Source organism: Pleuronectes platessa, chromosome 11 (assembly GCF_947347685.1).
Source record: "Pleuronectes platessa chromosome 11, fPlePla1.1, whole genome shotgun sequence".
NCBI classification, from domain to species: domain Eukaryota; kingdom Metazoa; phylum Chordata; class Actinopteri; order Pleuronectiformes; family Pleuronectidae; genus Pleuronectes; species Pleuronectes platessa.
This window is the reverse complement of record NC_070636.1, coordinates 3,753,864-3,780,589: the sequence shown is the minus strand read 5'-3', so window position 1 is coordinate 3,780,589 and position 26,726 is coordinate 3,753,864. Positions and strand designations below refer to the sequence as shown.

Below are 26,726 nucleotides of genomic sequence, written 5' to 3'. Positions count from 1 at the left end.
CAAAACAAAACAAATCCCTGAACACTAGGGGGAGTCCTCGAATTCTGTCTGAATAATCATCTCAAAACTCAATTAACAATCAAATAGATCAGAAAGTGGTAAATTGTCTCATTTGAGAGACTTTAACTGAATGTGTATCGTGGTTGATGTATACATTTTTAACGCACTAATCTTGAGGACCACTGTTAAGTTAATTGTCTCCTTTACAATGACTGTAAAGCTTTCTATTCTATTCAAATATTGGTAATTTGTAGTGTGATAATTCTACAATGAAGTTTCTAAATATTTTCTTTTCATATCCAGCTTGTGGCCTGGAGAATGGAACTTGTAACCTCATCAAGGTGAAACAGTTTTACTACTTAACACATAAAAAACACATATTGTTCAAGAACACAGACAAGTCTTTCCTCTACCACCATCAATTTATTCAATCTTTTAGCTTCAGTATTTCTCCAAAGAAGTGGAATAAAGTAATGAAATAATTACAAAATGGAAAAATAGATCAGAGAATAGATCGTATTCACAGGTTTGATTAAAAAAAATAGCAGGACAGAGAGAAATCGGCCAGTGAGAGATAAAATCATCTTCTCTCTGAGCGTCAGCAGGCTAACGGAGGTCGGGCAGGTCGGCGTGCAGCGCCTCAGCTGCTGCAGCACCACGACCGACCAGACCATGTTGATCAAGGTCACCTGGGAAGTCAAATCATCTACTTTAGTGCTTGTGCAAAAAAAAATTTCGAAATCAACTACAAAAAAAAAAGTGAAGACATCCAACTGTGTGTTAAATAAAAAAAGAAAGAAAAACAAGCAAGATTGTTATCACACAAAATGAACGACGGGGAGGACAGAGGGAGTAAATGTTAAGTACTGATGTGTACTAAACTAGTGAAAGTACAGATAAGAGAGGCAACCTGTCACCACCACTGCTAGGTCCACATTGATTGTTGCTGCAATGAAACTGTATTTACAGTGAGATGCTTCACATCCAATCACAGGATGCAGTAGACGGCAATAAAGAGATTTTTTTCTTCAAAAATAAAACAGTAAAACACAACAGTAAAGCAGCTGTCCCTTCACAAAATCTCTTTACATCACATTAAAAATTAGCACTGCTGTGAGCTGTGTACAGTATAGATTCTTTAAAGATATATATATTTTATGTATAATATATAGGGTCATTTCTTGTATACACGAACATAAACTTGTCTCATTGTAGCTAGCCTGTGCCTTTGGCAAGATTACTTACAACTCTTCTGTTAGATTCCAAAGCTATTTAAAATATACTTAATGCATAAAAATAAAGATTTTGGCATTGTCTCACTCCATTCTTCTGCTTGGAAAGTTAATCATGAGAACTTCTCATCTGGAAGCTGAGTTCTCTCAGTGCTGCAGTTCCTCTGCCAGGTGATGGAGGTGTCGTCCTTTCAACAGGGGGCGCTGTGAGCTCGACCAAGCAAAGGAAGGCAGGGGACGGGAGCCGCCCCACCTGGCTGGGGGGGGGGGCGGCTGGGGCTGGGTGTGGCTCTGCACAGTGATTCCACAGGGTAATGACGACCTCGAGCTCCACAGCACAAACAAGACAATACAGACGATGCTAATGAAAAGCCTGGGGAGCAGCACACGGTTTTGTTTTTTTAATCTCCCCTCACTGCTGTGCAGAGCTCTGCTCCCTGTTGATTCACCCGTTGCTCTCCGTTATCTCCCAGTTCTTTTCAGCCCTGCTGATATCGTCCGCTGAAGCAGAGATGAAGAGAGGCAGAGGGACTTTCCCCTCTCTGCTGCTGTCGGTCACCCACCTGTGCTCACTTATTGTCCATTACTCTCTCATCTCGGGCACAATCTTCAGAGTTGAATCTCAAAGGTCTTGTGCAGCTCGGTGGAGAAGGGATTTGTCGGCGAGGGTGTGGTGCGCTGGCGTGAGCGGCCCTCCAAGGCGGCCCACTGGGCCTCAAAGGCATCTGGCTGCGGCTGGGGGGGCGGCTCGGTGGCGAGGGAGCATGGAGCGAGCTGGGAAGGAGCGGCCCAGTTGTCTGCCCCATTAAAGGTCACACTACCATTGGATGGCTGGAGGTGTATAGGGTTCATGGTGGTGGGCGGTGGGGGTTTGATGAAGGGGCTGATGTGGCCCACATGCTGGATGTGATGCTGGGGGGTCGTGGAGGCAGCGACGGGGAACAGCTGGGGTTGCGTGGCTGAGCCGAACACGTTGGCCACCATCTGCGAGGGAGTGATGCCGACCAGGGGCGCGCCGGGCTGAGGGAACGGCAGCCCGTTGGACATGGGGTAGGAGGCTGGAGCGTGACCATGGAAGGGGAGCTGCCGGGGGGGCAAAATGGGCACGACGGGGGGCAGGGAGGTCATGAAGGGAACAGCAGGAGCCGACGCCACAGGGATCTGCACAGGGGCAGTGAACGCCTGGGTGGGAGGCGACGCCGCTGCCATGATCTGATTGGGCAGCGCAGGTCGGACGGACTTGGTGACTTCGTCCAACCAGCGGTCGGCTTCTGATGGCGTGCGCCTGTGAGACGGTAGGACTGGGGAGGATGGGGGGGGTTCCACTATCACCGGAGTAGGCGATGACCAGTCACCTCCTGTTGTTGACGAGCACACAGACAAGAAAACAACAGAAACAAATAATTACTGATAAAGTTTACTGTTGAAAAAAGGGGAATTGAACACATTGAAGTTGAGTCAAATCAGGTAAAATCACTTCCTGCTTCCGAAGTAACTGCATTACTTAAATACTGAGGCGGTAAAACAAAGCTCTGCTCCTCATAACTCCAGAAGTGAAGTGTGCGTGACACTGAATCTACGTGTATCATATCATTGTGTTCAGATTTAGCTCGGTTATGAATCTAAGGTGAATATGTTTCTCACAAATTCACCAATCAACCAGGTGTGAAGAGTTGGAAAGAGCCTAAATCGCCTCAGTGAGTTTCAAGTCGCTGCTGCAGCTGCTGACCTCGCTGATAAGAAGGTCAAATCCGAAGGTCACAAACCACAATGATTAACCCCCGGTTGTTCCGAACAGCAGCAGAAGATCAACTTCGACCTCTTTTCAATGTACAATCAGACTCAACCTGTCTAACTTGGTGACATTCAGTTGCTGTATCTCCACGTCTGTTATGATTCATCCAAAAAGGTCAAAATCCCACATATTGGTCCCGTCAGTATCACACTCTCATGCATCCTGTGCTTACCTGGCTGTGCTGAGGCCGGGGCCCCTGCTGGGGTCTTGGCCCAGGGGTTAGTTTCTCGGGCAGGCAGGGCAGGGGGCAGAACTGGGGGGTTAGCAGTAGCGGCGGCAACAGAGAAGGCAGGAGCTGTGCTGATCACTACAGCAGATAAAAGACAGATGCTAGTAGGAAGCAAGCGTGTGTGACGGGCGCCGTGGACACGACTCTTGTTAGACATGCACAGGCTACCGGGTCGTTAATTGTCAGTCTTAACGATTGTTAATCACACATGTAAATTACACGGCAGGCACTCAGGCTCTCACTGGAAATTCAATTGCACTCAGTATAATTTAAGTTTGTTCATTTCCTATGGAGAGAAATTAATCACAAACTCAGCAGAAACGTGGGAAACTGATGAATGGGACCGTTGCCCAGAAGATTTGACTACAAATAACTTCTGGCCTTCATCTGCAGTGAGCGACTAATCTGAGCTTCATCGTTTCTCTACTAAATGGAGCCGTTCTGTTTGGCAAAAGCAAAATGGCTGAGCAGCTGATTACTCTTATTCCAGCTTCTCAGGTCTCTAGACTTTTAAACTAATAGCTGCAGGACACTAAAATGTTTTATAAGCACTTCTGAGCTCGTACAGTAAAATAATTCAATGAAGCTATAAGAAAAAATCAGAGCAGAAATGAAAACCATGAGAGGACCGATGCAGACTGTGATTTGTGAATACTGGCAAAACAAATACAACTTGATTAATTGGCTATGTTGTTGAGTTATTTAGAACACACAGAAACACACACAGACACCTCTCACACTACACAGCTGTGCAGACGTCCAGTTACACACGTTAGATGTCGAAGGCTGAAAGAGGAGGTTTTACCTGGTGCTACAGGAGACTGTGGGGATGAGGCTGGCTTGGGCATTGGTGCTGAGGAGAAGGGATCCTCCGGGGGCCCGCTGAACGCTGACGTGATCTGAGTACACAGCGAACTGATGCTGTCGCTTTCACCCTCAACCTCAGCAACTACAGGGGGACACCAGGGAAAAGATAACCAGAGTTAATAGAGGAGAAAATATCACTTAAATATGTAAAAGAAAGGACACGACTCATAAGAAAATGGTTGTTTAATGGTTTGATTAGTCAGTAGTGCTAAATGTATTTCTAAAACCAGGCTGAAAAGATAGTTTATTCTGATGTGTACAGTGATAAAAGAGCTGGAGACACAGATCGTGGGTCAGGATCCCAGTCTAACCTGAATTCTTGATGGGGAAGTCGGACTTCCTCTGCATGGTGGAGGGCAGCTCGTTCATACGCAGCGACATCTGTCTTTTGAAGGGAGACGTCTTCTGACTGAGGACTGGGAAGCCTCTGAAGGAGCCCTGCCTGGCGAGAGCCTCAGCTGGTGCGTGTCTGCGGGGGATCACCTGAGCTCCCAGCGCGGGCAAAGAGAGAGGCGGGGAGGACGAGGGAGAGGGTGAGTCTCCTCCCTGGTGGACGGAGGAGTTTGTCACCGAGTTTCCAGAAACCGTCACGTCCGTCTCTGCTGTTGGAAAAGAGCAGTGAGACAAACCTCCTCAGACAAGAATCCAAATTATCAACATTTTGACAGATAGTTTGCATGCTATTGTCTTTGTGTTTTCCCAAAAACATCTTGGTTAAACTGGACAACCATTTCCCCAGATCAGGGAATAACAACAGACCTTTCTTAGCATCCTGTAGCTGCCGCATCACTTCCTCCCGCTCTGCCGCCTCTGTGGCTGTGGTCACACGAAACGAGCCCTCGCGGGTGAAGGTGGTTCTGTTGGCGTCAAAGGTCGCCGTGACCCCACACTCCTTCTCCCGTTTCTGTTTGCGCTCCAGACAGGCGGCGAACGCACAACCCACAGCGTGACTGAGGCGCTCGCCCTGAGAAGAGACGATGGAAAACACATCGTAAGTTACTGGAGGAACCACTACAGACCACAACCATCACAGTGTGACAGTAATATAACGGTCTCTCCTTCAGCTGAGCTCAATAACAATACATTTTTCTATTTACTGTTTACTTTAGAGACACAACAAACTTTAAGAGATGAAAACGGAGAATGTTGATAAATTGCTTGATTATAAAATTTACCAATCAAAATGCTGTTGTACAAAAATATAAAGATAGTGTGGTTAAAAGAGTATATGTAAATGTACTTTATTATGTACTGTGTGTGGTGCTGAGCCATCTGTTTGTATAGAAGCTGAAGGAATAATCATATTAGTGATGAGGCTTCACAATGATTTCTCACCGAGTCTTTGACGGCCATGAAACAATGGCAGATCCAGCGCCGCGTGGTGCCGTCCCTGCAGATGTAAGAGAACGCCCTCTCGAAGTTCCGGTCCGGAGCGCAGAACGACACCTTCTCTATTGTCTGGTCTAAAATCAGGTCCTGCAAAGAGAATAACCATTACCTCATTATTAGCAGCTTCGAAACTGTGGTCAGGCTCAAGTGTCTTTCACTCCGGTCTGTTCGAGGTGCTGCATGAATGAAGGGTACTTCACTGAGAAGATCACGAGGGTGCTTGAATAACACTGAGCTACACTGAGCTCCAGGAGCAGCTGTCTGCACCTGAACACAACACAACGCTGAACCTCACGGAATCCTGGATCCTCTTGTTGCTTTTAACAGCACGATAACAAAACAAAATAAATACAAACAAAGAACAGAACCAGGTCTCAAGATGAAACACAAGATCCTGGACCTTCTAAAAATATCTTTCCTTAAACTACAGCATCTGCTCATTTGGTAAATTAGAGTCACACACAAAACAATGGCCTCAGTTAGTGACAGGGCATTTAATAACAAAACTTAAACGGATACATTATGTAGATATAGAAAACACAACAGCCATGATCCTTCTCTTTTTTATTGCTCTTTTGAATTCCTCCTGTTATAACCTACATCCTCTAGTTTTCATAAACGTGTGCAGGTGCTTTGAATGTTTAAACAGACTATATTTAATGCAGTACCAGCCCTTTCCAGCAGGTGTCCCTGTGACCTATAATGTGAAGGCGCTAAAATCAGCTTACACTTCCTACAGGTGCCGTGAGCACATATTTCCAAAAGGGCCTTTTTTCCTTTTTTAGGTCACTAGACCAGACCGGCTTCACCACCATTATTAACTCGAGCAGCTCAGCAGCTTCCAGCTTTAATGCTGCTAAAGCCACATGTGCTTCCTCCGGCACACTTTCTGTTTGATCAGGCCTGTGATAAGAGGAGCGAAGGGACTCATTACCTTTGTTTTGTCGTCTACAACGCGAAGACCATCTGCCGACACCCACAACACGGCCCGCGTCGGCTTCTTCCCGGCCTGCCAACACACAAAAGGAACAGGAACGAGTTAAGAAACAAAAGAAACCGCTCCACTATGTCCATTGCCTCCATGATTAGCTCCCTTTGTACCTATTCAACTCACACACACACACAGACACACACACACACACATAGAGAGAACACACCTGTAAACAAAGAGAAAGCACCAGGTAAGAGTCAAAAGAGGAGACACAAATTAGGATTTGGTTTTTTCTTAGTGCTGTGTGATTCACTAGTTCCCCCAAAACTGAATCAAAGACACAAAAGGAGGATTTGGTGCACAGATGCAGTCGACAGTGGTGGCGGCATGGGTTAGAAAAACAACACAATATCTGTGTGTGCACCAAAAAGTCACTTTCATCCATACAAGCCGTTCATTGTTCCATTCTTGGTTCAAGGAAGGAGGGCTGAACGGAGAGAAGACACGCCTGCTAATCCAAAAAACACAACCCACGCACACACATAGAAATACACACACAAACACAGGTAAGTGCCCCACCCCACACTAAACCACCCCCACCTGCCCACAGACACATGCATCACTGTGTTTGCCTCTCTCCAGACAGATCTCTCCCGTGCATCAGTGTCTGTGTGTGTGTTTCTTCCAGCCTTCAGACGTGATCAAAAGGGTGAAGTGTTACGTGACAGGAGGAGAAAAAATTATATTAATAATAGGAATAATAGAGAGAGAGAGAGACACACTCAAGACTCACACAGCAATAACTTACTTTTGCAAAGAATCCTTTGAAGAATTTCCTGTCCTGGAGGGTGGGTGAGAGGGATGGAGGGAGGAACAAGGCATGAAAATGTTACCTAGGAAGTCTAAAAACTGACTGGAGCCTACGGGGAGGGATTGGATTTTGGGGTTTCGTTGAGATGAAGGTGGGTTATGAGCGAGTGAGTGAGTGAGTGAGTGAGTTTATATAGACTGTATATGAAGATGAACAACATGACGGCTCACAAAGGAGAAGCAAATTCATCTGGACGTCTGCAGTAAAAGATAATAAACCCCATCTCCGCCATGTAAGCAGGTGGGACATGGATCTAACTAAAAAGTCACTTAAGGGTGCACTTTAAATTCTGATGCTTTTAATTATTTGATGCAAAATGAGGGGTTAAATGTCATGATTGACAGCTGAGACTGAATCCTGATTGGTCGAGTGCATGTATCAGCACATGAAGTTCAAAGTGCAAGATGGCAGCAGCTGTATCCAAGATATTGTAGCTTTTTTTTTGTAAAACGGTCGGAAGAGGAGACGCATCATTCATCTTTATACCGAGTTCATGTGTAGACTGTATATTAAGATTGACGACATGACAGCGGATCACCCCCTGGTGGCCGGCTGCTGTAAAGATCACAAACCTCACCTCGTCCATGTCAGTGGATTGGACACTGACCAGACTAAAAGTCACAGTACATAAACAAAAAAGCTGTTTGTACAATGAGGAAGAAATGAAATCGTTCATCTTCAAATACAGTCTATGAGACAGTGAGTGAGTGAGTGTGTGAGTGAGTGAGAGAGATAAGTGAGTGAGAGAGAGATAAGTGATCATGTAGCTCCACATGATTCCAAACTGACAGATGTTTGAATGTGGTTGTTACTGTTTTTATGAGTTGTGATCACCGTTGGTACTACCACAACACGGGAAACCAGTAAACCACATGACTGTTGGCCGCTCGATCACCCCGGCAGCAGGAAATGACGGCCTCAAGTTCTTCTGTGACAGAAATCGACAGCAACAAGTCTGCAGCACTACAGCAGTGACACCCAGCTGCCTGGACAGAGGAGATACAGCCTGCAGACCTTCAGGTGTGTGTGTGTATCTGCGGAGGGGTTAAACCCATTTCATTCTTTCTCCTCTGACTCCTAGACCGAGATCTGCTCCTTCCAGGGGTGGTCAGCAGACAGAAAACAGATTCCCACAGGCGGCAGCTTCACCTCTGAGTCTGTGAATGTTCACCGGTTGGCCAGAGTCAGGGTCAAGTTTAGGCCAACCACAGCCACATAAAGACACCACAACCAGACCCAGCCTGGTGCTAATCCTCCCTTTCTCCCCTCGCCCCCTGATTGTTCCTCTCCTCCCCATAAGCTGTAAAAAGGAGTGCCACTCCGCTCCTGTTACACAGCCGTGGTGGAGACAGCACCCACAGCCCCATGTTAATGCATGATTGAACGTGTTAACCAGCAATGGAGATTCATTCCAAATGAGCTCAGAACTTGAAAGTGTGCTAGTATTAGTATGCTAGGTGGTTAGGGGGGGGGGGGGGGGATATCTATAAGGTTGTGATAACTAGAATGGGAGGTTATGTGAGGGGAGGGGGATTTGAAGGCATTTCTCTGCATTAAAACCTGCTTAAAAAGACACAAAAAAAAGTGTAACACCAACAAAAAGAACATTATCTTTGGTATTAAGTAGGTGATGAAACTATAGAAGGGTAAAAAGCTTTGTGGGCAGAAAGAAAGCTGAGGTTTGAAAGATTAAAATGAAGCCGACACGTCCGAATCAAAACAACTGGAGCACGAAACTTACTTTGTACCCAACAAGGGTTTCTGTGTCAATAAATACTACACCTCATTTTAAAAGACAATGTTAACAACACACAAGGTCAAAACCTCTTGGTGATACTACCAGGCTGGTGCCAAAAAACAGCATGAGCCACCAGCTGGATGTGCGACAATAAAAAGCACACATCTTGTGTAACATCTGTGACAGTCACACCTTACAACAGGAGCTACAGATATCTCTAGTCCAAGATAAGAGTGCGTGTCATCCTATTACTTTGCCCGACACGGAGAGCACTCAAGTCCCCACCCTGCAGGACAGGTGCATGTGAGCTGTTTGGGGTCCGATGCTGATTTGAACCATGACAGTTGATTCCAAAGTTGTCGTTTTCAAATCCTTATGGCAAAGGAATATGAATGAGGCCTGATATTTCATAGATTAATGGTATACTTTGTTGTAAATACAAAAAAAATACAAAATAAAACTTTTTATCCCGGCACATGGCGCTCATACTGGCCGGGCTCTAATCTTTATGTTTAGTGAGTTCAGGACATGCTCCCTTTGTTGTGTGGCTTCCTGTCTTTGGTGTTTACACAGGAAATATCTCTAGTGAGGGTGAAAAGGCGTCAGAGACAACCTTGCAAACCATGTGACACTAGAAGCCCTAATTGAAACTGCCAGGTTACACAGACCACCTGATGGACTCTGATACATGTCAGTGATGCAGCCTGAGGCTACTGGGTGTTGATGTACCAACACAATTGAAATTCTTCCAGCATCATGGTGGCGTGCCTCACCCAGTCAACACAGAGGAAACAACCTTGGTTTCTATGAGCTCCTGAGAAGCAGCTTAAACATTCCCGCTGATGGAACACGGAATACACCACAACACCGGGCCAGTGGCCAAATGCAACAGCAGGAAGTGACAAAAAAAAGGGGGGGCAGCTTGGAGGTTGACGCTACCGCAATGCAGCCTCCTGCTCCTCCTCCTCCTCCTCCACCCACCTCCATCCTTCCCTCTGAGTCACAGGTCGCAGAGCTGCGAGAAAACTGTCATTACTGTCCCAAAGGCTGCTGGGAAAAACAATGGAGTTGGCTCAGAGCTGGAGTCTTGACACAAACACACACACACACACTGACTGACACACTACCAACACACACCCTCCAGCTCATGGCACATTTATTCCCCTGTTGTTCCTACTGATGCCGCAGAGAGAATTATCTCTGTTATTCTTCATCTCTCTCCTCTGGCCTGAGATCTGCTCGGCCTGATGCTGCCAGATTGTGTTGATGTTGTGGCTGCTGTCTGGCAGATGCTCGTAGATTCTCAGGAAACAGCCTCCTTTACTTAGCCCACATGAGACAATGAGAGCCCACAGGTGAGGGCCTGGTTCCAGACAAATGTGGGTTATTAGTTCCTGGAAATAAGAGTTTACACTGGCAGTATTTGTTGCCTGGTAACAGTTAGCTGCAACAGTAAGCTAATTAAAGAGTCGGTGAGGATGAAGTGGGAACTGTGTTCAAAAGAGGGAGGACCTGGGTTCGTCTGGAAGGTTCAGCGCTGACATGGATAAATGGCGTAAGGGGAAAGCCTTCCTGCCAGCTTCCCCCGCCGCATGTTAAGAGAAGACGTCCCATTAAAATGATGTAAGATGTAAAAACAGAAACCTCATTTGGCCCCGAACACCATTGATCAAGAATCCAGGACTCAAACCTCGTTTTGTTGATCCAAATCACTGTATTATTCTTTTTAAAGAAGATCAATGTGGAGCAACACAGGATGAAAGTGCAGCATTAACAAACTACTCTCGTCTGAAAAATCACTGAACTCCAACACTAATTACAATGGAAAGAGAAATAGAGAAATGGAAATGAAAGAGCAGAGCGACGCAATGCAGCACAACTCTTCTGTTATTCCACTGCTCTCAGCCCCGGTGCTGCATGTTGGTGAATATTAATGTTACAGAATTATGAATTTTTAAATAATGAAAATTACATAGTTGAAAAACTTTCCCAAAGCATTGAAATAATTTGTTTACTGTGCGATGGCATCTTGTTATAAAGATTATGGGGTAAGTCAGCCGACTATGAATGAGACAAGAATGCTTAACACTCACAGATTGCACAACAAGGAAACGAACCTGGGAGGGGATGAATGAAAACCCTCTTACAGTAAGCAGCTCCCAACCAACAGTGAGTGTTTTATGGCATTTCCTGTAACACGAGCCCCTCAGACACACACAGGTGAGCTGCCACAGCAATGCCAGGACTCGACCGGATGAAGCCCAGTTCGCAGGAAAGATGACGTGTAGAGAGAGAAACACTGGATGACGCCAATCGATAAAATCTGTGCTGTGCTAGCTTACAAATACGGTCTACAGGATTGAGTGAGCGAGGAGCAAAAACGTCAGAGGAGGCAGATGAGGACATGTTATTAGGTTGAGGAGAGTCAGATGGTCACGGCCGTATGGAGGACAGGAGACAAGAGACAGGAGACAAGAGACAGGAGACAGGAGACAAGAGACAGGAGACATGAGGACAGGAGAACCAACCTCCTCCTTTTGATTTGGCTCCATTTTATGTGCCTTATTAACATGACTGGATCTCAATAAGATCTCACAGCCTCAGACTCTTTGTCTACACCATGTGACCTCATCAAGCTCCAGAGTGCATGTGCTGCTGTGTGTGTGTGTGTGTGTGTGTGTGTGTGTTTATTAGGCTTGCATGTATGTGTCTATTCAGAGTAAGAGCATGCATGTGTGTATATTCTGTGTTGTCTGCGGTTTCTATGGGTACACGTCTTCCAGTGTGTGTTGCTGTGTGAACAAATGATTTGCCTTCAAGCCATCTCGGAGTGTGTGTTTTAGTTGTGTGAGTGTGTTAATTCTCACACACACACACACACACACCGAATTATACAACTACAGGTGTCTACAAGTATGTGCATGTTTGTGAGTAAATATGTAAGTATCGTATAAAACTTAGTGCTGTACAAGTGTGTGTGTGTGTGTGTGTGTGTGTGTGTGTGTGTGTGTGGCTGGCATTCATATGAATGTCCACTTTTATGATTATCTCCACCAAGGATTTTATTTTTTGAGAGCACTGAAAAACGAACATATTAAGTCGTGAGTCGTGTCTTGAAAACGATGAGGTGTAAAACACTAACGGGAGAAGCACGTAGAAGTTGCCCCTGATCTGAAAAGTACACACATGACGCATCAGGTGTGTGTTGACTCAGCTCTCTGAGTAGAATATGCAGTTCAACTAAACGGCCCTGAACAGAATCCAAAAGTGTTGATAACAGGAGAAACAGGGTGTGGGTTCTCATTTAATCATCTCAAATTGAAACTGAATGCTAACTACTGATTCTACAAGCAGGAGTTTCCCAACTATGATACCTGACGTGAGGATCCTGAACTGGAATCTGTAATCATACAGACCCCGGTAACAGACCTGGCGACTCAGATTTGTCTGTGACTTCAGAGAGTCAGCCTCACACACACACACTACTATATAAATTGGGTGGGGCCTTGGCAAACAACTGACAACATGGAAAAGCGATTGCTCTTCAGTTTCTCCCCCTTCCCCTCCCCTGCTCCCCAAACTGGAATTTGCTCCTTTTTGTGCAACGCCGCTGGAATCTGCCGCAGCAGGAAGTTCACGCCGGCCTATCTACTCTGCTCGGAAAGGAAGAGACGTCTCAGAACAGACCCCGACACCCCTGGAGGTTGTGTGTAGGTCATGCTGGGTGGACACGCTCATTGACAAATGGTAAGAATCCGCCCCGCTCAGGCCTCTATGTACAGAGACTCCCAGACAGGAATAAACACAGACGAAACACTGAGGAGAATAAAAGTGACAGAAGATAGAGGGCTGTCGTGAAACAGACGTTAGAGAATGTCAGTTGGATTCTGGTTTCAAAGAGACAGAAATTAATGGAGGAAAAGATTAAAAAAAAGAGAGAGCAGATAAAGAGGAAGGAGGATGTCTGGTGTTTAACAGCCTCATTCCTGGAAGTACTGTGAAACGTACCGTCTTCAGCCGCTTCACTGCATCCTCGCATATGTGCATCCCCCTGGACTCCTCCACTTCCACATGTCCCAGGTACTGCAGGGGAGAGAGGGGAGAGAGAGAGAGAGAGAAAGAGAGAGAGAGAGAGAGAGAGAGAGAGACTTAGTAAAACTGTGACAAACCTTTCCCGTGGCCATCTCTACTCCAGTTTAAGTATGGCTACCATAATAAACTCTGGAATTAGATTGGGTATTTAAATCAATCCCCAACCCCCCGGTACACTGGCACTGGTGATTCATTAACCTAATTAATTAACATTTTGAGGTCAATCACAGTTCAATTGCTCCCTGGTTAATCTCCATATTTTGAAAGTGCTAAAAAATTGCTATTGAGAATACTGAACCTGCCAAAGAACTATGAATAGATGCAACACAGAGTGAGAGAAACAAACAAAAACATGGAAGGAAGCGGCTCTTTGTGTGTGGTGGACGGGCAGCCGCCTCCTGTGGCTCCGTGTGGACCTAGAAACCTGACCTGCAGCAGATCATTTGTTTTTGCTCATCACACGCAAATACAGATGAGATCAGATCAGGTAACGTTGTCGATTGCATGAAACTAACTCTCCTGTAATGATTTACAGGGATCAGTTGTATGTCTAAGGAAAACATATCAAATCTCACAACTGTTGTATTACAGCACCACCCACTGACTTGTCCCATTAGACCAATATGTTTCAGCTTGTGGCCTTCATCAGGCTCAACCCCATCCTGCGTTTGTTAGGTGGAAGAAGAATAGACAAACTGGAGACGTGGGGCATGACCCAAAGAAGAATCATTAACTTTAGGTGTGGATCCAGGAATTCTTTTTCACTTTCATTAAATCCAAGATAGCAAGCTGATTGTGGATTACTGTAATAATAATAATAATATATGGATCATGAAGTGGCATATTTAGGGGACTGGTATTCATGAGTGTGTACAGTTTATTGCAGGTACAAATATAAATCCAGTGAATTTAAATGTGGTTTTATAAAGGGACTCCTGGGCCTTGGTAGAGGTGTGCACCGACAGCCATTAAAGTTATTATCAATTCATCTGCAGATAATTCTCTTGACTAATCAGTTTATCGTTCCGTCTATGCCAGGAAAGATTTAATATAAATTTGCAGTGAATGATCGACACAATACTTTTCTCCTGGGGGAAATCCTGTCCTCCAACCACTTTACAACCCGGCTGCCTCCCTCCGTCTTAGACTCGAAGCAGCATCACACCCTGCTGCGTGTCACCCCAGTGTCCAGACTTATAACCCTGACCGGCCCAGAAGCCATTGTGCATGTGGGGCCGGAGAGGAAGTCCTTACCCTTTCCTTGCACATACACACACAGCAAGTGATGTTGACCGCCGTCTGACACCCCCACCCTCTGTCCAGGCTATTTTGAGAGTGTGACGCCACGACTTTGAGTCACATCACGGTACTAGAACACACTGTGTGTATACACTTATGCACGTTAAAAAAACAGAGATGTGCACAGAAACATGTGTTTTAAAGACAAGTGATGTGAGGAAGCAGCTGTGGGTAGTGAGGACAGTCAAAGCTGCAGAGCCACTAATAAAGGGATCTGCCAGGAGACGTCACTAAAGGTGAGATGAGTAAACGCATGGGGAGGCTTGAAGTGTCACAACAGATGGTTTGTTGTAGCATCTGACTCCTGTTAGTAATTAGCTGGCAGCGACAATCTGGGGGCTGCGACATTCATTTTTAATATCCGTGCTCAACAAAAGCAACTCGAACAAATGGAATTAATATCTCCTGAACAGTCTGATGTACACGCAGAGGCTAATTAGGATCTGAAACCCATGTTTATCAGTGGGCCGACCACAGGATCAGTTTAACTGGTACCTAATCCTGCATTGGGCTACATGAGGATATTTGTATTAACGTGCTGTAAGTGCAATACCAGTTTTGGTCTTGAGGACCAGTAGAGTTAACATATTAAATCCACATTCTGAAACCAGCAACTGAGGAGGAGCATGTCAGGTCAAGACTGCCAGAAGCTTAAAAAGAGCAGCCCTGTATTGTTTGAATATTCTGTACAGATTTTGCTGATATGAATCCTCCAGATGTGTTCCAGATGGATTCCAGGAATTAACATAGGGTATTGGCCATAAGTCAGTTTCCATAAATTCTTCCATATTCCATAGAAAGTCTGTGAAAAGAAGCTCAACATACAGATGAGTTCTTTCCTACGTAGGAATACCTGCAGAAAACAAGCCTACATGAAAACCCACATTAATTTTCATGCAAATAAGTCGACATGGTTTAAACTTACCGAGGACATGCAAGTACACAAAAATAAACACAAATGTTGCTTAACATGCAAGCAAATAACATACTATACACAATCAAAGTTAAATGTTAACTGTGATCAGTGAAAGACTGGGACTATATTAAAGATTCTATTGTAATGGGGGAATCCCCCAAGCCACAACATAATTTCCAATTTCCCCCAACCTTTCTATCACCACCGGCCCAGATCACCCACTCTCCCCCCCCCTCCCCCTCCCCAGTGTGACTTTAAAACCGACTCCTCTATCTCTCCTCTGATCATTAGTGTGTTGTGCGGCAGTCAGTGATAATTCCACTGTAACTATCTCAACCCACACAGAACTAGGCTCCTCTGAGGCACCTAGAGCGAGGGAGCAGAGCAAGGGGAGGGGGGGGAGAGAGAGAGAGACACAGAGGAGTAGCATGGTAGGTTGCATTGGCACAGTGAAAGCCAGTGCAGAGGGAAAAACCTGCTGGAGGAGAAGTGTGTGCGGCTGCAGCAGTAATCGTGATAATCTAAACAATCTAAGAAGAGCTATTAAATTGTTTGTGACAAAGTCTGCGTTTCACTGTCCGATGTAAATACGTAAAGAGACGATCTTTAGAGCAGCACTGGTCAGTTACCCAGGGTTAGAGCTCAAGGTATTCCACTGGCTGGTTAGAGTGGCAGAGCCGGTTTTACTCTGTTGTTTTGTTGAATATATGTAGAACCAGCAATGTAATGGTAGGAAAGAAATCTACAGAACTTTAATGAAACTTCTTTCCTTCAAGGCAATTGGCAAAAGATAAAGCTCGAAAGAAATTAGCACATTTGATGAAAGTAGTAAATTAAAACTCCTAGTTCATCTACACCTTTACAGATGTGTGAAGACAGAGTAGAGCAGTTGCTTAAAGACAAGTGTTTCTTTGAGATCAGCGTTGAGACAATTTATGGGGAGCGTTTGGGGGAGGGGAGGTATGCAAGAGCATGTGTGTCCAGGGAACATTTGGAAGTCAGCTTAAGAGGAGATGTTGAATCTGGGGGATTTCACCAACTGGCCGGAATGTATGGAAGCTCAATTTGAGGCCAGGAGCCAACATGTTGACACACATGTACACAATCAATCGAAATATTGTTGAAGTTTGAAATCACAAGTCTCGGCTGTCAATCACGACGTCTCACCCTGTTTTTATAGCATTACATAACTAATTAAAACCAACAGATCAGAAACATGAGCACTTGAACACGAATTTCAGCGTGATAACTTAATTACCCACGTAGAGTGACACACAACATCTCTGAGTCTTAAGTCTATGTATAGCCCTGAACAAAAACAAAACTAAGATCCCAATTAAATCATGACTCATACATTATCAGTAGATCTTAAGGGAGATATAAATCCTGCTCTTCACTACCTTCCATTATATTCACACCACTAACCCCCTGAACGCATTTCCAATTTGCCTTTCTTGCTCAAATGAAACACAGGTAATAAAAAAAAGCATAGCCTGTGCTTTGGCTTATATGTGACATGCACTTTGAACCGCCACAGAGTTCATCTGCTCTCAGATAAACATTCCCGTTTTCAATTCCCCTTTAGAACCGAGCTAAGGTGAACATTGGACCCTTGCGATGAGAGGAAGCGAGACTTTGTGCTTCTGTTTGCAAATGGGGAAGGTTTTGTTGCCACAATACAGTGAACTCTCCACTTCATCCACTGCAGCACCGCAGGACCGCAGGTCGAGCACTGGAGACTGCACGTACCAAGGTACTGCATTAGTATTCCACCGAGTTGAGGGACTCGCTCTTCAGTTTGCCCCCAGTTTATTCGTCAAGTATAATGGAGGATTTTTCTTTCATTTTGTGTGTTTAACGTAATGTTTCAAGTGGGTCTGAAAACCAAATCAATAGTCCCCCCCCCCCCCCCCCCTTACTGTGGAAGGATACAGTATATAAATTTGCAACCTAGATAAAAATATGTGCTCACACTCTCTGATAGCTTATGATTAATTACAAGAAGCGTCCTTGGGGAGCAAAGCCGACATGAGAGTTTCTCATGCGTGTTAGTTTGCTACAGCGAGGTCAGTGCTCTGTGTGAGAGTTTGTGTGTTTGTGAAAAAATTTGTGATATTTTGTGTATGCAGGTGTGTTTAAGTTCGAGGAAACGGGCGGGGGCGGGGCGGGGGGGGGGTGTCACCTTGACTGCAAAGCTGCATTTTCCGGTGCGGACCGCCTCCTCATCTGTCTGCCACTGGTGCGGCCGACTCGACTCCGGCACGTAGATGTCTTTCTTCCGCCGGAAGCTCTGCCGTAGCTTATTCATTGCTGAGCTCCCTGTCAGGAGAAAGAGATATTTTATTAAAACACATGGTGAAAACTGCAAAGTCACTGGCAGCAAAAAATAAAAAGGTGCAGAACTGATGGGAAAGCTGGAGAAACGCCAATAACAGGAGCGTTAAAGACAGTTATTAAGATGTAATGAAAGTTTCTAAGTCTGGGAAATGTAGCAGTCAATAGTGTCTGTCAACACAGAAATGAATGTCCCGTGTTTGATGATGGATAAGACGCTGGGGATTGTGCAAAAGAACACGTGTCCTCCTGTTTATTGTCTTTAAACTTGAAACCTTTAGACACACACACACTAGAGCATAACACAGTAAAGTGTTGTCTCTCAACAAGAGAAATAAATTCTCATTGATGGATATGACTGTGCTGAAGACACCAAAGTGACCGCTGAGATCTTGACAATGACGATTATTTACAGTATTGTTAAACAACACTGAATTATTACAGGTGAGATTGCAAGTGAAGACATCCATCTCCCTCTCACCTGTTGCTCCTCCTCTCCTACATATCTCCCTCTTCATTAACTACAGCTTTCCCTTCCTGAACCTCTGGCTGCCTCAACTGCTACAGCAGAACCGGTTGATGCCAGGAAATATTTGAAAGTAATTAATTGGAAAACTGGAATGGCACTCAGTAGAGCGCACACCTCCGCCAAGGCCCAACCGTCCCCTAAAATCCAACCAAGCCCCAGCAAGTTGTACACATTCATAGATTATTTTCATCAAGTGCAATTGGTGACTAGATCTAAACCTCAAATCTCACAAACAAAGACTGTGATGACAAAAATCCCTGGATCTACCCTTTTGTCCAGATCCGTACCAAATGTTATTGGGTTCTCTTTTTGCTTATGTGCCATCCTTCCACTAAGTATTGTGAAAATCTGTTCAGTAATGTTTGCATAATCCTGCTGACAAACAATGTGATGGGGCAAAAACTACAGAGGGAACAACAGAACTTATGAAACATTGGTCCAACTTTTAAGCTTACACACGTTTTCCTAAATTTCTACATACTTCTGCATGTCTTCTTGGCTTTTCAGAATCAGAATCAGAATGTATTTATTGCCAAGTAGGTTTACACCTACGAGGAATTTGCTCTGGTTATAGCGGGAGGGGGGGGGGGGGATAATGGGAGGCACAAAAAAGCAGAGGCCCAATTAAAAGTTGCTGATCCAAACTGGAACTGAGAGGTGCATCCATCATAGAGAGACTGGCTCAAGTCTTCTGGAGTAACTCATTTATGGGGACCAGGAGTCGTTCAGCCGAGCAACTCTGACTTTTAACACATGAGCAAAGAGCAAACTCCTCGACTAACAAGTCGTAGCCACTAACTTCTTAGCTGATGAGGATCTGGCTGGATTAAAGGTCTTTAATCCATGTGAATTGAGTGTCCACAAACACACACACGAACAAGTAGAAACACAGCAGCGTGCACTCACATGCTCACAGCGATCACACACATATGCACCGACTTAACTACACAAACACTCGCATGCATGCACGCACATGCACACACACTCACAGGACTGAGCTGTCTGTTTGCATAATGCAACCTGTCCTGGGAGCCGCTGATGGCTGGGGGTGTAGAGTGTGTTTGAGGTGAGCCTGTCTTATCTGTCCCTGTCAGGCTCCAGATCAGCGACACAATGAAGCACAGAGGCCTGACCCGCTCACTGAAACACACACAAACACATCCAACTTCCTACTGTCACTACAGGAGGAACCCTGGAGTGGACCATGGACTCGGATAGTATGTTACTGCACTTTAAACAAATAAAACCTGTTGCTGCCAACATGTGAACTAGGTACGACTCCAAATATGACAGCTTGTCACTTGGCTAAATGAGTTGTAGTGTGGCCAAGCTGGCAAACAAGATGCCAAATTCACGCAGACATTTGTGTCACCTCTTCTCTAATAAAAGCTATTGTGTGGCACAGCCAACACCTCTTGTCTTACACCTGTTATTTGCAGAATAATTCCCAGACGATTATGACCCCTGAGTTATAAAGCAGGTACTAGGTAGAGATATCAATTTGCAAGATGAGCTGTGTGAAATGGGAGCCAGAAACAACAAGCCCCAATAAGAGCTCAGAAGAGTGCAAGCACCTGTGGAATTGAAGCCAAATCAGCTCCTCAGGTGCCAGGATGTAAACACACTCAGATGTGTGCGTCTGCCATTTAACTGTGTGCACCGGCATGTGAGAGGTTTCAGCCTGCAGTAGAGTGAAGTGTTTGAAAACAAGACGGCTGAGTGAGGGAGGGAAAGAATATTGCTTCATCCCTCACTCCGGCTCTCCTAACGCACTCGTTTATTTAGGTCATATCATGTTTGGGCTCACTGCGGTGCCAGTGACAGGCTGCATGCTTCCATCCTGCAGAGTGAGGAGGAGGAGGAGGAGGAGCAGGCGGGAAACAGATTTGTCTGTTGTCGAGCACCTCGTCCTCGGCGCGACAAATAACAGCATTTGTGTCAAGTGTGCTCTATAAGAGTAAATATTATAACCTTGAATCCACTCATCATATTGTCACCAGACGCAAAACACCACCCACTGTGCTTGTTTATTTTAAACACATCTTTACTACTTTATGTATTTTTTTGTCAACAATTACTTTTTGGAGAGAAGGAGTTGTTCTGGAAAACTCAACTTCAGAACCGAGCACATTTGCTGCCAATTTGAAGAGCATCTCTGAATTTATCTAAGGGACAAACAGATGCAGGAAACTATTATACTGAGATAACAGGGTGTTTTTTGGGGTCTCACAGGCAGATGTAAGTCATTAATGTCCAATATATTTTGCCTCAACTCACAGCGCCTTACTAAACTCACCTTCTAAATCACTTAACACTGTAAGCTGCCAGCTTACAACCCACACACCTCCTCTCCTGACTACTGCAGAGTCTAAGAGAGACAAATAAGGAGGCAGCAGGAATGTAGGTGAAAGCGCATACATATTCATGTACGTGGGGAAGAGAGCATATCTTCCCCATGTTTGTGTGTAACCGGTGAAGTGTGAGCGCTGAGCCAAACATAAGCACCTTATGGACTCGCTGTACAACATGTGTAACCATTAGCAGGAATCTGATGAGCAGTGTTGCCAAACAAACAAGATCATGAGAATCCCCCAACAACATGTTTCCTCCCACTGAAGATTTTCATCATTTCTATCTGTTATATCATAACAAGAAAAGACAATTTCTATCTTTAAAGGAGACATATACTGCTCAGATCCAGATTTTTTATTTGGGTTATTACTTTAAAAAGGTTTGCATGCTCTAATGTTCAGAAAGCACATCACCTTTTTCAGGCTGTCTATTGCTGCGGCTCCTCTTTTCAGCCTCTGTCAGAAACACTTGGTTTCAGCTCCTGTCTCTTTAAGGCCCCCCTCTGCTCTGATTGGTCCACTGTCCCACTCTGTTATGATTGGTCAACTTCTTCCAGTGCATGTTGAGAAATGTCAGGCCTCTGCTCTTGCTTTACCTGGCTGTGTTAGGGGGCGTGTCAGACTAGCTGCTAGGCATGCGTTGTGCAAACGTAGGGCGTTGTGACATCTTGATAATGCAAAAGAATCAGCTGGACGACCAACAAGGCATTTTTCAATGGAGGAGAGGAGCTCCCTGAACCACAGACTTTTGGTTTTTAACTTTGCAGAAGTTTAAAATTCACACCTATATAACACACCAGAGGATAAAAGAACTGAAAGGGCATAATATGTCTTCTTTAAGAATGCAGTCACAGCAAAGAGTACACCATCAATAATTTACAGCGCTCCTTTGGCTACCTCGTTCTCATCAGGGTGATCGATTTGATCGATTCCATTACAGATCATCTGACTCTAGTCCCCCGACCTTGCTTTAGACTTAGACCCTAATGTGACACTGCTCGTTTGGTTTTGCCAAACTCTCACATTGATTCCAAGTGTAAACCCTGCAGCAAAACTCTTTAATGAACCGATCAATCCAAATACTTTGTTAAGCAAATATTCTCTATCGATACTAAAGCAGTGTACAATGTCATACAGCAATGTGAACTCGTCTCCAGTTGCAGAGGAGAGTGTGTGTCAACATCAGCAGCCAGGGATTAACCTGTGACACACAGACTGGTGGGTCAAAAGCAGGTGGAACACATGGTTATTATCCCATGTCAAACACGGAGCTTGTGTATGAAATCAGCATTACCACGAGTATGTGTGTGTGTGTGTGTGTGTGTGTGTGTGTGTGTGTGTGTGTGTGTGTGTGTGTGTGTGTGTGTGTGTGTGTGTGTGTGTGTGTGTGTGTGCGGTGTTGGCAGGTAGGGATGAAGGCTAGAGGGCACAGAGCGCAGAATGATCAGTGAAGGGAAAAGTCTTGCTGCAACCGCCTGCTGCAGAGTGCTGGGATGGGTGGGTGTGGGTCATGTGAGGTGGGTTTAGCACTTTGTTTGGCTAAGATCCAGAGGGAGGAGGGTAAGAAGAGAAGGTGCTAGACTGAGAAGGAGAAGCAACTTCAGATAGAGACGGGGGAGGAGAAGGTAAAGTGAAAAGTCAACATTATTGGTAGTACGGGCGGAATGAAGTAAAATAATTAGGAAAATAGGAAAAAGTGAGCAGCTGAAGAAGTTGAAAGGTAGGGTGGAGAAGGCAACTGTGAAAAATGCATTAGAACAGTTTCCCCCCAGGTTTGTTCTTACTCCACACTCATTAAAAATAAGGATGACTTTCCTCAGTGCATTAGCATTTCTTCAAAAGATTTTAGCGGGATTAAAAACAAATCTAAATCAATGCAACATTATGACCTCGAGGAGGTGACTCAAAGCTACAGGAAAACAGACGGCAACAGCTTCTGACCTGATACAGAGTTTACAAACGTCACAGGCTTTAGTGGCAGAGCAAAGAATTATATACTTTGAAGCCAAGCAGACAAATAACAGCTCAATACAAATCTAAATAATAAAACTATACAAAGTACTGTTACTCCAACATGTACTGTTTTGTATTTGTCCTGTATTCGGTCTTCAAGCTGGTGTCTTTAGATTTATTTCTCTGCCTCTTCAACAGCAAACCTCTTGTTATTCTCAAACAGCAGTTTTCAAAGGTGAAACTTTCCTTCCAGCAACTAATATCACAGTAAAACATAAGTATAACTATTTTGGGCTCGTTTATTTAAAGGCAGAGGCTGCACGACAGGGAAAATAATCATAGATCAGAAATAGAAATGGCCTCACTTTAAGCCTGAAGTGAGGCACATTGGCAGAAGGGAGCTGAATGTCCAAGAGTCAACTTTTACATAAATACAACAATAGTTTGGGCAGTTTTTAAGAGATACAAGACCGAGAGGCATGGAGAAGGGGATTAGGAAAGGGACAGGGGACTGTAGAGAAAAGGGGTAGGTGGGGAGGTGAAGGCTTTGGTGTAGGAAGGCAGGATCTGAACCCAGTTGGAGCTGTCACAGCTCCTACAGTCGGGTACCATGAGGATCTCTGGCTGGGCTCCCACCAGCACTAATGAGGATAATTACACAAGGGCCGTTTATACTCTGTGTGTTCATATACACAGAAACAAGTGAAAGTGAAGCACAAAAAGCAGGGAGCTCTCTAGAGACTAACACGCAATATCACCAACGGGTTCACAGGACAATTATAGACATAATAATAATAATAATAATAATAATAATAATAACTATTTGTATAGCAATTATCTAAACAAGGTTTCAAAGTGCTTCACACAAACGTCCATGGCAAAATGAGGAATCGATTGTAATAAAAGATATTCTGTTTAAACCAATTTAAGAGCTAAATCATAACATTGGGTCAAGACCTTAAGTTTGTAGAGAAAACCCAACAGTTCCCACGATGAGCAAGCAACATACAGTGTCAACCATGGTGATAAAGGAGACACACAAAGGACAAATAGAGAATAAATCTGCAGAAATAGAGGACAACAGTGGGAAAGAATAAGAGTTTTCCCCTCAGTCAGCTGCCGGGGAAGGAGGGTGGGAGTGCTGCTGCTGCTGCTGCTGGCTGTAGATGTAACAGTATTTGAATAATCTCTTCAGGAATGGAAAACTGATTAATCCTTGCAGAAGGATCCGAGGGATGAGTACAGCGGTTGGGTTTCAAAGAACAGATAGGAGGGAGGGAGAGGCTAGGAGAAGTGACACAGAGAGAGAGAGAGAGAGAGAGAGAGAGAGAGAGAGAGAGAGAGAGAGAGAGAGAGAGAGAGAGAGAGAGAGAGAGAGAGAGAGAGAGAGAGAGAGAGAGAGAGAGAGAGAGAGAGAGAATGGGCAGCAATTCAAGACAAAAAGGGCCCCACTGTCTCCTTTCATGACTGGTCCCACTGCTGTGCCAGTGGATACTCTTCATCCTACTTTATACTGCTCTGCTCAGGGAGCCCCATGTCCTCTGTGCTCAGGCTGAGTTTATAGTCTGGAGAGCGCCAATGAGATAGGATGCCTCAATCAAAAAAGGCCTGCCATGCGTAATGCAAAGCATGTCTGGCCCGGCCTATCTGCTGAGCCCTGTTATCAGGAAGCCGGTCGACTCGAGGTAATAGCGCCTCTGTTCTGCTCCCAAACGGCCATATGAACAGAGAATTTGAAAAATGCTGTTACTGTGGTAATCCAATTTTCCGGGCCCCAGTTTTGTGACTTGGCGTGCTTATGTAAAAAAAGAGGGGCAAGGGAAAAAACTGAGAAACCCCACAAGGAGAAAATGAAAGTGTGCAGTTCAGCAAACAAGAAATGTGAAGTGGCCGGGAAACCAAAATGTCAAGGACAAACTATGCAAGTCAAAGATGGGGTCAAAGCTCAGGACCATCTACTTGGCTAACTTCTACCATGACTGCACAACCAATGAAATTCAACAATCAACAACCGGATTTGGGAAATTCACGTCGGACATGTTTAGCCACAGCTCGGGGCTGCAACTGATTTAATTACAGTCGAATATTGACATTCAATATTCAAGTACAGGAGAACAATGTGAGACGGAGCGTCCTGCAGCTCGTCTCATTAACGCCGAGCCCCAAATGTGATATTTTGGGTCACATGAATCAGTGCAGAATTAATTACTGTCAGTCTGGCCCAAATTCAACAATGTCAATATTAAACAGGATATATTTAGTAGTGGCAGACTGTCTGTACCAAACCAACAGCTTCATTATTGAACATGTGCAGGCTATTATTTCCGACAACAAACTGCCAACAACAAGTAAAGCAACTCTTCATAATTTGTTCAATATGTTTGTGTTTTCTTATTATCTTTCTCTCTTTCTTTCAGTTCAGTTATTACATCGCAATTCGCTTTTTAGCAAATGCAATGTTATCTAAAGTGTTTATTGCAATTTAATCCAAGTCGCGATGCAGAAACTAGGATCACACTGGCCTTCATCCATTACTTTAATTCAAATAAACATAAAATCACTAGTACAGCGAGGAAAGGTAATTCACAACTGAAACAGCAGCAACAACAGTGAGTCTAAGCTGGTGGAAAGAAACACTGTCGTTAAACAAGTCCAACTTATCGCCAGCTGCTCTGGCTCAGCACGCCGCTCTCTGCTTCTTCACAATGTGAATCAACCTCCACAAAATAGTAAGAATCACTTTATTCGATAGGTAGAACCTGTGTCCGTGAACAGATCCACAGACACTACGAGACACAAATCATGAAAAGATAGAAAAGGCTTTACTAGTGAACTTTAGCTACAAATGGAACCAATACAACTAATGAAATAGGAATGTCAGCAGGACAATGAGCCAGGATTTTTATTCCTGAAAAGCATCTATTTTAGGAGAGTCAAAATGAGCAAGAATCCGAACAAGCGCCAGAGACGGATTGACCCCCGACTCTGTACAAATGGGTGGTTCTCCACAAAAAGGAAGGAAACGATGGGAATAGCAGCGCTGGCTACTGTTTGCATGGCTCACTCACTCCCTGTCTGCCACTGAATCATTTCAGAGTCCTTCAATCTGTTCCCTGCCCCCAGCAAGACACGATGACCCCCATTTCCTGAGTACACATGACTGACCGAGGTTAGGGTTGAGAGAGAGAAAGAAAATAGAGCCCCGACTGCTGCACAGGGGATATTGAGTTGCTCTTTACTCCGGCAACTTCTAAGTGTGTGTGTACATCATTGTATCAGGCTCTTTGTGTGCGATCGTGCTTGTGTGTGTGCGTGTGTATCTAGGAGCAGTCAGGCGTGGTATTAAGGGGTGCCGGACCGACAGCAAGTGGACCAGCCAGCAGGCCATTCAACACCGAGAGCCACACATCACTTTGGGCAGCAGCTGAGGCCACATTTAAACGGCCAGGGCAGTGCTCTGGCAGCGGGGAGTGGCAAATCACTGTCACTGTATCGTCTCCCCTCAGGCGTGCCCGGGCAGTGAATCACAGCCTGAATCAATAGGCAGGGTCTGGCCTGGTTTCCGTCACAGGGCCACAGGGGGCATCGAGATGGCATGCTTAGAATTTATGTTCCATGCAGTCGCCCCCAAAACAGCATGTTTGTGATTGTTTTTCTATACATCTCGCCAGAGGAGACAGTAAGGCAAATGGAGTGGAGTTTCAATTAAATGAAGAGAGCTGTAAACACTGTGGCCCTGCTGCTGACTGGAAGCACTCGCCTGTAAGGAGGGGCCGGAGAGCCCCAACTCCATCAATCCAGGTCCCTCTGTGCAGCCGACTGTGGCCGGGAACACATTAGGAATCTCCTCGTGCCATCAGAGGATGTCTTTATAAAGTGGCTGTGACTTTGTACATCGGCTGACCTAAGCCAGCCTCTTGTTCCTTTCTCTTCAGCTAAGGAGTCAGTATTTTACTTCTTTGTTCAGAAGACATTAGTGTCAGGCACACTGCGGAACAGAGGACTAACATCCTCGCAGGCGGTCACTCAGACGGAGATACAATGATACGTCTCCGACTCCAGAAGTAAACTCTGCATGGAAACTTTGAGTAAACCTCGGAGCAAAAGAACTACTCATGGAAACCGTGTTTACTTTTTCCCCTTGACATCACTTGCATTACACACACACACACACACACACACACACACACACACACACAC

The 26,726-nt window shown here is 44.9% G+C and overlaps 1 protein-coding gene across 8 annotated transcripts in view; it reads right to left on the bottom strand.

Annotated features, from left to right (window-relative positions):
• Positions 1-403: 403 nt before the first annotated feature.
• The window catches only part of numb (NUMB endocytic adaptor protein), a 37,937-nt gene continuing 11,614 nt past the window's right edge, over positions 404-26,726 (bottom strand). Inside the window, exons 2-11 of one of the 8 annotated variants that reach the window (XM_053434324.1) lie at positions 17,542-17,678; positions 13,061-13,135; positions 7,252-7,284; positions 6,447-6,521; positions 5,459-5,599; positions 4,883-5,087; positions 4,435-4,725; positions 4,062-4,205; positions 3,200-3,334; positions 404-2,590 (exon numbers count right to left, since the gene is read on the bottom strand). In XM_053434324.1, coding sequence (XP_053290299.1) covers positions 1,842-2,590; positions 3,200-3,334; positions 4,062-4,205; positions 4,435-4,725; positions 4,883-5,087; positions 5,459-5,599; positions 6,447-6,521; positions 7,252-7,284; positions 13,061-13,135; positions 17,542-17,667 — 1,974 coding nt within the window. In that variant the 5' untranslated portion in view covers positions 17,668-17,678 and the 3' untranslated portion in view covers positions 404-1,841. The other 7 variants (XM_053434325.1, XM_053434331.1, XM_053434329.1 and 4 more) reach the window with 7 other exon arrangements.